Genomic DNA, 12577 nt, shown 5'->3' on the forward strand with positions numbered 1-12577 from the left:
TTGTTAGAGGGGAGAACAGCTCCAGGGATTTCCTTGGCTAAGTGTTTAGAGAACTAGACCATTGGGCCTTTCTTCTGTCATGCCTCTGGGTAGGTTTGCTCACTTAGGGCCTTTATCTGGCTGTTGGTTTGTGTTGTTGAGTTAGAACCATAGCTAAACCTCCAGAGGCTGGAAATCACACAGGAGGAGACTACCCATCGTTCTCCTGTGGAGCAGATGGTAGATTCGAACCTTCTACCTTTGGGTTGGAAGTGCAATTCCTTACCCACCAGGCCACCAGAGCTCCCAGGTAGTTTTCCAATTATAATCCATACTTATCCCAGGGTTAAGTATTGGCATATCCACCAAATACCCATTACAAAGCCAACCAGTAAGAGTCACCCTGCTACTTGCAAAACCAACCCATGGAAGGTGAGTGACAGGAGACCGGGGACCATCCCCCTGTCCTTGGCCCTCTGACAGCCAACCCTACCTGCAGGAAGCTTGCTATCTTTCCCCTGCTCTGCAGTGGCACCACTTGCCCGGGCACCTGCCACCACCTTGGAGGTGTTAATAGATTCCAAAAGGGAGACAAATTCCAGGAAGTTGGACTCATTGGGCATTTGCCCTTCCTTGGCCTCCAAGTCAGATTTGGAAGTTGGCATCATCTTCTCCCTGTCACTCGGGACTTCTGCGGAGCTCTTACTGAGGAAGACATCGGTCCCACTGTCCACGCTGAGGACCCGCGCGTGTCTCTTCTCGTGGCCGCTTCTACACGACGAGGGGTCAAGGCCAGCCTGGCCTTCTTTGCCCGCTCCAATAGCAGAGGCCACGCTGGGGGTGGACAGGGGCGAGGGCTCGCAGGGGTTCCTCGGGGACAGGCTGCAGTCTTTGATGGCATTGCCCCCCTCCCCAGACTCATAGCCAGAGCACTGGTTGGAGGATGCCCCCACCATCAGCCTCTCCTTCCCACTGTCTCCAGGACAGACGGTGTCTCCACAGCCATCGTCAGTCAGCTCCAGGGTGATGACGGGGATCTGCATCTGCTCGCTGCTCGGGGAGCTGGTCGCCCCGGGGGTGGCCGTCTCCTCATCTGACTGGGGAGCAGCCCTCTCTGTGCTCATCACCTTCAAGTGGAGCGAGCCCTCCTGGTCGGTCATGGAGTTTCGGGTGCTGCTCATTGTAATGACAATCTTGATGGGCTCGTGCAGACTCAGTGGGTCCCCAGGCTGGGAGGTGTCCACCAGGGTGACGGCAACCTCACCGTCTGAGGAGGTGACCTCCTCGTCCAGGGGCGCCTCGACCTGGCAGGAGGTGTCCCCAGGCTCCTCTGCCTGTCTGATGACCACGGTGGTGCACTGAGGGCAGCTGCTGCTCAGGCTGTGCTGAGGGGAGCCCCTGTGCACCCGCCCCTCGAGGGAGCCCGTGGACTGCTGGCCCCCTTCCAGAACCAGGACAGAGTCCTCACTCCCCCAGGGCTGGAACGAGACGTCTGTCTCCAGCAAGTCATGCTGGGACAAAGATAAGTGTGGCGGTCTCTTCAAAGGGCCCTTGTCCTCCAGCCCGCCCTCGGATCGGTGGCGCGAAGGGGGCCGTCCCCGGCCTCGCTCCTTCCCCTTATTACTGAGCAGCGTTTCTGAAGTCACTTGCTTCATGATTATGGCTGAGGTGGCCATGGCTTCTGGCACGGACACTTTAGAGACGGGAGGGTGCTCCATCTTCATGCACGGTGAGGTACACGACGGGGGAGCTCCGTGTTGGTCTTCGGACAGAACGACGCCTGAAAAGAAGCAACACAACAAAACCTGATGAGCTTCTGAAATCCCCGGTCATGAATCCCCAGAGCAAGACCTAATGATAGCAGAACTTAAAACAGCACCAACAACAAATGACCCACAAAAGCTTGTCTTGAGATTATCATCTCCACTGTGAAACTGCTCCCCACACAGCAATATTTAAAGCTCCATTACTTCCCATAATTCAGATTTTTAGTGTTTGCTGTTTTGTGACCTTGAGAGACAGAATGAAAATAAGGATTCAGCAACACAGTAGGGTCACTCAGAGAGAGAAGGTTTGGTGGCATGTTGGTTAAAGTGCTAAGCAGCTAACAAGAAGGTGAGCCTTTGACCCCACCAGCTGCTCCTCAGAAGAAAGGATGTGGGAGTCTGTTTTGTAAAGAACACCGGGAAACCCTGTTCTATGAGTAAGAATCCACTTAACAGCTTTGGGCTTGGCTAGAGATCTGTGGTGGCCTAGTGGGTAAGGAGCTGCACTGCCAACCCAAAAACAGGAGGTCAAATTCACCAACTGTTCCACAGAGCAAAGCCTCTGAAAACCCACTGGAGGGTCATGAGTTATTTGTTGTATTGAAGATCAGGAACATTGTGTCTCTGTTACCTATGTTGCCTGGGTTTCCCCATCTCATCACTGTCAACATTCTGGTCAGGGCTGTTCTACAGTACATACCTTACTAGGCAGTGCTCAGCATTTCCACTCGAATCACAACAATATCTGCCACACAACCCTTTGGGGTGCGGGAGAAATTAATAGTTTAAAATCACCCTTTAAATCTAAGCCTCTTCTTGTATAAAGTACAGGTAACTACACAACTCTTCCAACGTTGCCCTAGGATCCCATAACCATGTAGGGGTGAAGCATCAGCACAGGGGCTGGTGCAGGCATGCTCCTGTCTTCACCCTGTGACAATGGTAATCACATGCCTCTGGTATAACATTTGTTTCCTAAATAGTCTAAAGTGCATCTGCAAACAATAGTTATTGACAAAGGTGGTGCACCGTGACCTGACCCTTCTCCCAAGAATTGAAATGGAGCTGCAGGAAACAGTGTGTGAATGAGGTGAAGATGAACTGACCAGATGAACTGACTGTATAATTTTGTCCATGACAAAAAGAGGTAAGTGTTCACCTTCTCTGTACAGAAGGAGTTGTATATGTTCAGTGCAAGAGGGAAGCATTAAGTGAAGAGGATGAATTGGTTTACAAAAAACTCTTCCTTCCTGTTATAGGGAGCTCTGATGGTATTGTCTGCAGGGAGTTGTTCCCTGACTCAACACCATGTGTTGCTGGCCATTAGGATCTGCTGGGAGTTCTGTAGGAGAAAGATGGGCAGTCTCCTCCCATGTGACTTACAGCCTCATAAAGTTGCCAGAGAGGTCTGTTCCAATCCTATGACAATGAGAGTTGAGTTATTAATAATAAGCCAAATTGGAAGCAGCCATGATGACCTCAGACAGGTAAAAGGATAAACATACAATGCTAAATCTAGACAGTAGAATCTTATTTGGTAGTAAAAACAAATGACCCATAAAGACAGGAAAAATATAGGGAAGAACATGAAATGCAAACTGTTAAGTGTCAGAAGCCACTCAGATGAAAACAAAGCACACGCAGTAGAAGACAAAATAGATAAATGGGACCTCATAAAAATTACATATTTTATTCACAAAGTACTTAACCAAAGAAGTAGAGACAGCATATATATTGTTATTGTTGTTAGGTGCCATCCACCCAACCACAGCTCTCATCAAACCTCGTATGAACTATGCAAAGGCATTTGACTGTGTGGATCATAACAAGTTGTGGCTGACATTGTGGAAAATGAGAATCCCAGAGCACTTGATTGTGCTAAGGTGGAACCTATTTGGACCAGGAGGCTGTTGTGTAAACAGAGCAGGAGACCACTGCAAGGTTTAAAACTATCCAAGAAGCTGGACTCTATGAAAAGGAATGTGGCATCAGGATTGGAGGAAGATTCATCAATAATCTGCACTATGCAGATGGCACAACCTTGCTTGCTAAAAATAAGGAAGACTTGAAGCACCTGTTACAGAAGAAAGATCAAGGAATGCAGCCTTCAGAATGGATTGCATCTCAATGTCAAGAAAACAAAGATTCTTATCACTGGACTGACAGGCAATATCATGGTGGATGGAGAAGAGATTGAAAATATCAACATCTTCATCTTGATTGAACAATTAACACCCTTGGTACCAGCAGTCAGGAAATAAGGAGGCACATTGCACTGGGAAAATTTGCAGTTAGGGACCTCTACAAATTACTGAAGAGTAATGATGTCAATAGTTAACAGAGTTACTTTGCTTGGATCTACAATCAACAATCTTTGTACCAGCAGCCAGGAAATCCAGAAACAAATTGCATTGGGAAAGTCTGCTATCAGAGACCTCTCCAGAGTACTGAAGAGCAACGACATCAGTCTGGAGACTAAGGTGTGCCTGATCCTGGCCATAGTCTTTGCAATTGCTTTCTATGTGTTAGACAGCTGGAAAATGACTAGGGAATGATAGAAAGATAATTAATTCCTTTGAGCTGTGGTGGTGGAGAAGAATTCTGAATATACCATGCCCTGCCAGGAGAATAAACAAGTTCGTCCTAGAGAGGATGAAACCAACCTACTCCTTGGAGGCAAGGATTCTGAGGTTTCATTGGACGTATTTTGGGCACGTTGCAAGGAGGGACCAGTCCTTCGAGAGGAACATCATGTTTGGAAGGGTAAAGGGATGGAGAAAGGGAGACTATCGATGAGATGGATTGATACAACGACTGAGGTAATGAAGGTAGCTGTGTCAGAGACAAAGTTGGCATAGGATAGAGCAGGTTTCAGGGCTGTTGTACATAGGGTCAGTATGAGTCACAAGTGACTTGATGACACATAACAACAACACCACAATGATGTCAACATGATGGAGGACTAAAGTGTCTGATCCAGTCCATGGTTGTTCTGATCACTTGCTTTGCATCTGAGAGCTGGACAATGACTAGGGATGACAGAAGAAGAATTAACGCCTTTGAGCTATGGTGTTGGAGAAGAGCATTGAACATCCCATGGATGGCCAAAAGAACAGATATGTCTTGGTAAGTGTGCAGCCGGAAGGCTCTTTGGAGGCAAGAATGATGAGGCTTTGCCTCACGTACTTTAGTCATGTTGCTGGAAGGGGTGATTCCTTGGAGAAGGACATGATGCTAAGAAGTATATAGAATTGGCAAAGGAGAGGGAAACCCTCAACCAGGTGGATTGACACAGTGACTGCCACAATGGGCTCTTGTGTGTCAGGAAGAGTGAGGATGGCACAGGATAGAACAGGGTTCAGATCTCTTTTTCATAAGGTTGTTATGCATTGTACTCAATTCAGTGGCACCTAACACCAAAAACAACAATGAAGAGTAGATATTAACATTGCCATCCTCATGATTTCTGCCATGCTCAAGTTCACTGTATCCATATATTGAAGGGTCTCCCTCTCTTTTCTTTTTCCAAGAACCGGTCCTTCCTGACAACATGCTCAAACTATGTCAGATGAAGTTTCATCATCCTTGCCTCTAAGGAGCACCTTGGTTGCACTTTCACCAAGACAAATTTTTGGTTCTTTGGTAGTCCATGGGATACTCAGTACTCTGCCAAGAACACAATTCCAATGATTAGAATCTGGTACTGGTCCAGCCATTTTAAAACAATCTTCAGCAAGAATTTACTTCTATGGTATGTTAATTATATAGCATTCTAGAATTTCCACTCTCTTTTTTATCACCTTTCTCAGGAATGAGAACAAAAATGGATCTCTTCCAGTTGGTTGGCTGGGTCTTCCTAATTTTCTGGCACAATTATGTCCAGGGATGCATCTGTTTGTTGGAATATATCATTTGGTATCCTATCAATTCCTGGGGTCTTATTTCTTGCCATTGCCTTAATTGCAGCTTGGATTTCTTCCTCATTACCATTGGCTCTTTATTTTATGCAACTTCCTGAAATATTTCAGTGTTGACCAATTCTTGTTGGTAGAGTAACTCTGTGTATTTCTTTCATCTTCTTTTTAAGCTTCCTGGATTATTCAAGGTTTTGCCAAAGAATCCTTCAGTATTGCAACTTGATGCTTGAATTTGTTTCTCAGTTTTTTCAGCTTGAGAAATGCCAAAGATGCTCTTCTCTTTTAGTTTTCTAATTTAAACTCTTCACATTTTATTATAACACTTTCTCTTCATTAGCTACCCTTTGAAATCTTCTGCTGGTCTCTGTTACTTCAGCATTCTTTCCCCTTCTTTAGCTTCTTTCTGTTCCAGTGAAAGTATCAGAGTCTCTTCTGACATTCATTTTAGTCATTTTTTTCTCTGTTTTTGTAATGCCCTTTTGCTTTCTTCATGGATGATGTTCTTAATGTCATTCACAATAGGTTCTATTCTGCAGTCATTAGTGTTCAATGGATCAAATATCTTCTTAAGAGTTTGTGGGGTTTTTTTAATCCAGGTGAGGTATATACAAAGTCATATTTTGGTTCTCATGGACTTCTTTTTATTTTCCTGACCTTTAACCTGAAATTTTCCATAAGTAGCTGATGATATATTCTACCTTCAGCCTCTAGCCTTGTTTTGACTGTTGATAGTGAGCTTCCCCCAACTATCAATCACAAAGGTCCACCTGCCAATCCAAATTGCTATAAACAAGAATCTCCTAGGTCCCAAACAACTATGAATCAAATATAAATACCTACCTTCTGGATCCCAACTGCTTTAAAGAGGAAGCTCCCAGCCTCTGACTGTTAATCACAAAGGCCTACCTACCAAGTCCTAATTGCTTTAAACAAGAAGCTCCCAGCCTCAAACTGACTATTAATCAAACCACACATGCTGGGCATGTTGCTAAAAGAGGCTATTCCTTGGATGCTGTCTCTCTATCCTTCCAAGCATGATGTTCAACTCCAAGGACTGGTCTCTCCTGGTCACATGCCCAAAGTATGTGAGACAGAGTTTCAAAATCCTTGCCTCCAGGAAGCAGCTTGGTTAGTCACCATTTAAGATTTTTAAAAGAAGTGCAATTTTAATAAACCCTTTGTTGTTCAAAATTCTATCATGCCATCACCAGCCTTATTTCAACTAGTAGTCTTTCATTTTTTCCAACTTTTGCATTCCAGTTATCCATTATCATTGTTCTATCTTGGTTGCATGTTCAATCAATTTCAAATTGCAAAAGTTTGCAGGAATCCTCAATTTCTTCATCTTTGGCTTTAGTGGTTAACGAATACATTTGAATAATAGTATATTACCAGGTTTTTCTTGTAGGCATATGGATAGTATCTTGTCACACTCAGCATTGTATTTCAAGATACATCTTTACATACTCTTTTGACAATGAATACCATTTCTCTTCAATTTGTAATCCCCAGCATAGAAGATCAAATGATTGTATGATTACAAGATTCAAAATGGCCTATACCCTTCCACCTCAAGTGGCATCTCACTGATGACTAGGATATTGATATGTATGCATTTCATTTTCTTTTTAACAACTTCTCATTTTCCTAGATTCTTACTTCACTAATTTCATGTTCCAATTACTGATGGATGTTCGCAGCTGTTTCTCTTCATTTTTTGTTTTCCCACATGAGCAGATGAAGGTCCTTCATTGGATGAAAGCTTCACTCCATCTACATCATTATGGTAGAATCTACTTTGAGGACTTCTGGCAGTTCTCTGCTGATGTACTGTTCCAGTCATTTTTGGATAATCTTCAGTAGAATCTTGCTTGCATGTGAAATCAAGGCTATTGTTCTGTAGTTTCCACACTCAGTTAGGTCACCCTTCTTTGGAATGGGAACAAATATAGATCTCTTCCAGTCCGTTGGCCAAGTGGTTGTTCTCCAGATTTCTTGGCACAGCTTGGTGAGCACATCCAGGTTTAGAAGGGGTAGTGGTACTAGGGACATTGTAGCCAATGTTAGATGGATCTTAGCTGAAAGCAGAGAATACCAGAAGAATGTCTATCTGTGTTTCATTGATTATGCAAAGGCATTTGACTGCGTGGATCATAACAAACTGTGGCTGACTCTGAGAAGAATGGGAATCCCAGAACATTTAATCGTGCGAATGCGAAACCTATACTTGGACCAAGGGGCAGTCATCAGAACAGAGCAGGGCAACACTGAATGGTTCAAAATTGGGAAGGGTGTACGTCAGGGATGTGTCCTATCTCCATACCTTTTCAACCTGTATGCAGAGCAGATTATCCGAGAGGCTGGGCTCTATGAGGAGAAGCATAGCATTAGGATTGGTGGAAGATCTATCAATAATCTGCGTTATGCATATGACACAACCTTGCTCGCTGAAACTGAGGAGGACCTCATGCACTTACTGCAGAGGGTCAAGGACTGCAGCCTTCAGTATGGACTGAAACTCAATATCCAGAAGACAAAGATTCTCACCACTAGACCAATTGGTAGCATCAGGATGGATGGCGAAGAGATTGAGATTGTCCACAGCTTCAGTTTGCTCGGCTCCACAGTCAACACTCTTGGCACCAGTAGTCAGGAAATCAAAAAACATATTGCAATGGGAAAGTTTGCTGTTAGGGACCTCTCTAAAGTACTCAAGAGCAACGGTGTCTCTTTGGAGATGAAGGTGCGCCTGAAACAGGCCATGGTCTTTGCAATCACTTGTTATGCATCAGAGAGTTGGACAATGACTAGGGAGGACAGAAGGAGAATTGAAGCCTTTGAGCTGTGGTGCTGGAGAAGAGTATTGAATGTACCATGGACTGCCAAGAAAACAAAAATATTCATTCTAGAGAGGGTTAAACCAGGCTACTCCTTGGAGACAAAGATTCTGGGGCTTCATCTGACATACTTTGGACATGTTGCAAGGAGAGACAGGTCTTTGGAGAGGGACATCATGCTGGGTAGAGTAGAGGGACAGCGCAAGAGGGGAAGACCCTCTATGAGGTGGATCGATTCAGTGACGGGTAATCGGGATGGGTGTGTCAGAGGCAATGCGATTGGCACAGGATAGAGCAGGGTTTACGGCTGTTGTACATAGGGTCGCTATGAATCGCAAACGGCTCGACTGCACATAACAACAATAACAACAACTACTTTGAGGGGGCAGCTCTCACATGATGCATTTGGAGTACCTTCCCACCAGAGGGTTCATTGTGCAGCATTATATCCAGAATTTTCTCACATTACCCATAGGGCTTTTGAAGGTGAGTTATTTCAGAAGTGGATGGCTTCTAATTCCTCAGAAACAACTTGGACTTTTTAAAAATGTTTACAACATAACAATTAGTGTGCATGTATTCCAAGTAGTACTTATATAGGGAAAATAGTATGTATTATCCTTTATATAATACATATTAGTAGAAGTCAGCTAGATTATAATAAAAGACATTTCAGGCTTTTTTCAATAGTGTATCAAATTTGCCTTTTCCAGTAGTTTTAGAAGAAAATATAACTAAAGAGAAAAAGAAGGGATTACTTCAGGCCTCCAAGAACTGTTTTTCTAAGCCTTCTAAATGCAGTCAAATAATAAAGTGGAATATTAGTGAAAAAGTGTTTAAATTGAATGATAAGGTTTTCAGAAACAAAATCAGTAAACTGAAATAATCTATATAGACTGTTACAGAATTTCTCTAGCTCATTTTTCAATATTAAATAGTTCCATTTAAACTCTGTTATAAATGAATTCAGATATAAATCAAATACTCTTTATCTTAATTATTTCACATCAAAAGTTGTATGTCATATTTGTTATCTTCCATTGTTCATCTTTCTTTCTTTTATTGCTGTGGATTTAGAATCAACTCCTAGCTGACTTTCCACTGGATTCCCAAGACTGTAAATTGCACAAGAAGAGATTGTCCATCTTTCTCCCAAGGAGTCGGTTAGAAGCACACCCACCTACAGACTACATCACTGTTTGAGGAATGTAAAACAGTATAAATACCATGGAAAACTGGCAGTTTCTCAAAAAGTTGACCATAGAACAACCCAGTACTCAGAAGCAGTGCAAACATGAACACAGAAAGAGTCCAGTACACCAACGTCTGCAGCAGCACTTTGCACAAGAACAAAAAAGGCAGAAGTAACTGAAGTGCCGTGAATAAATGACCAAAATGTGGTGTAAACCTATAATGGAGTATTTCTCAGAAGAAAAATTACTTTCTCATATAGGCTACTATATGGATAAAATTGAAAACAATATATTGAGTAAAATAAGTATTAAAGGGATAAATCTTTTATTATTTCACCTATATGAAATAAGCAGATATGTTATTGTTGTTACCTGCTGTCAAGTTGCTTGTGACTTATGGTGACACTATGTACAACAGTACTGAACCCTGCTCTATCCCGAGCCAATCTTATTGTCTCTGACATACCCACTCCCATTAACCTAGTCAGTGAGTCAATTCATCTCATTGAGGAACTTTCTCTTTTACACTGTCCCTACACCCTAAGCATAATGTCCCTCTCCAAGGACCAGTCCCTCCTTGCAACATGTCCAAAGTATGTCAGACGAATCTTTTCCTCCAAGGAGCAGCCTGGTTTCACCCTCTTTGAGATAAATCTGTTTGTTCGTCAAGAAACTAAAAATGTTCAGTGGTTCCATGGGATGAGAAAAAGAAAGAAAGGGAGAGTTACTGTTCAGAGAGGCATAGAGTTTACATTAATGGTGGTAAAATTATTTGGAAAAGGATCTGGAAAATGGTTGCACAACTTAAAAACTGCAGTTATATTGAATTATTCATGTTAGATTTGTGTGTGGTTTGTTTTAATTCTTTTTATGTCTGTATCTCTATCTATCTCTATTTATCTATATATATAATTTTCTCTGGTGACATAGTGGGTAAGGTGGAGTATGAAGGAATAGGCAATGTGCAATGAATGGAGACTTGATGAGGCCAGGGAATAAGAGTCATAGATCAAAAGTAATCAGTGATATAAACACTATGTACAGAAATGATTGTATAAAACAAATTGTATATGCACCAAGCAATGTATATGTGTAACTGCAGAAAACACCATGTAAATGAAAGAATCATAATGTATATGAATTATTTCATACAAACCATTACACAAGTATTTTTTCACTGCTCTGAGGATAATACTGCCACAAAATATTCAATGATGATGATAATAAGCACTCTACCTTTGAGGTCTTCCACTGTCTCCTGTACTGGCAGCTCCTAAACAAACGAAAGAGCACAGTCAGTGACTCAGCTCCATGCAGTTTCTAGTCAGGCCACAGAGACCTGCTTTCCCAAGATGCTTGAAAGGAAGAGACAGCAGAGAGCCCCTTTCCTTCAGCCTCTAATAAATAGGAAAACAATATGCATACTTTAAATGTAGACATCCAACCAAGAGCTCTGTATTGGGATTAAGAAGAGCTGATAATAAAAAGAAGGAAAACAGAGTAAGGTGCTACTCTTAGTAGAACAAACAAATCCTTCTCTGGTAGCTTATGGGTATGGAGTTGGACTGCAAACACAAAGATAGGTGGTTCAAATCCACCAGTGGCTCCACATGAGTAAGATGGACAGTCTCCTTCTGTATTATTTGCAGCCTCTGAAAACCTGCTGGAGAGTCAGCTATAAGTCAGTTCCACAAAAACAAGACGTCAATACAAAACGATTTTGGAAAAAAAGAATGCTTTTAAAGCTGTGGTTTCTGTGTGGACAGGTAGGCTGAGTCCAGGTGGAAGGCACTGCACACGTGCTGGCTGAGATGCACAGCAGAGCAGAGGCAGGAGAGGAGGGTGGGGTCCAGAAAACAGTGTGCAGACCAGCCTAGAAGGTACCCAGAATGTGACAGAGGGCAAAGGAGGCTGGGGAAAGCTCAGAGCCCGGCTGGGTGTGCATCAGTGGAGCCAAGTAGTCATCTCAGGCCACTTCCACGCTCTGAAGATGGAATACTCAAACCGAGCAAGGCCGGCACTTATGGATATACAGCTAATGTGCTTGCAAAGCACAGGCGCTGCATTGCACACATTCCGCTCACAGCGGAATCAGACACAGCAGCAAAACGAGAGAGGAGACAGCACTAACCAGCATCCCTGAAGAGTGGTGGGAGTTCATGCTTTGCCCTTGCGAGCTGCAGCGGAGGGGCGGTGTAGGGAGGGCTCGGCTGGCATCTTCCTTCTTGCTATTGTTAATCTGCCTGTTATTGCTAATCCAACATGAGAAACAGAAGTGTGTTATTAGAAAACAGAACCATGGCTCCTTCAACATTAGTCTAGAGCCAAATTTTCCCCAGAGTGCATTTTGTCATATTCATTGTCTACAAATCTTATTTGTTAAAAGACACAAGTATTAGTCCTCTGATGGCCTAGTGGTGAGAAACTGCACTGCAATCCCAAAGGCTCCCTGTTCAAATCCACCAGCTGCTCCATAGGAGAAGGTTGGGCGATCTCCTCCTGTGCTATTTATTATCTCTGAGAACCCTCTGGAGGGTCAGCTATGGGTCAGTTCTGATTAGATTCACACAGCAACAACAAATACTGTAAAAGCACTATTGTAAAATCATAAGGCACAATCTTTTAAGAAATAAAGGCAAGAATAACAATAAAGATGTTTATTGGGTAAGTACTTTAACATTTTATTTCTTTCATAAAAACAAACATGACATGTCATTACCAAAAACTTTTTCCCAGTCTGTGGCTTCCCTTTTTACCCTGTTAGAGAAGTTTCTGGATGCGCATAGGGATTTGATTCTTAGAAGGTCGCATTCATCTATTTTATCTTCTCCTGGTTGTAAATTTGTCAGAATACTGGGAAGACTCTTTATGTTGTGGATTAGGAC

At 43.0% G+C, this 12577-nt stretch overlaps 1 protein-coding gene across 1 annotated transcript in view; it reads right to left on the reverse strand.

Moving 5' to 3' along the window:
* The window catches only part of PCNXL2 (pecanex-like 2 (Drosophila)), a gene marked incomplete at its 3' end in the record, with an annotated part of 223138 nt that overhangs the window by 177572 nt on the left and 32989 nt on the right, over positions 1-12577 (reverse strand). Inside the window, exons 3-5 of the mRNA XM_006898055.1 lie at positions 11824-11944; positions 10929-10965; positions 473-1759 (exon numbers count right to left, since the gene is read on the reverse strand). Of these exons, the coding sequence (XP_006898117.1) occupies positions 473-1759; positions 10929-10965; positions 11824-11944 (1445 nt within the window). The remainder of the gene's footprint in view (positions 1-472; positions 1760-10928; positions 10966-11823; positions 11945-12577) is intronic.

This window comes from Elephantulus edwardii, unplaced genomic scaffold (genome assembly GCF_000299155.1).
Source record: "Elephantulus edwardii isolate Elephantulus edwardi_28Jun2011 unplaced genomic scaffold, EleEdw1.0 scaffold00218, whole genome shotgun sequence".
Taxonomy (NCBI): domain Eukaryota; kingdom Metazoa; phylum Chordata; class Mammalia; order Macroscelidea; family Macroscelididae; genus Elephantulus; species Elephantulus edwardii.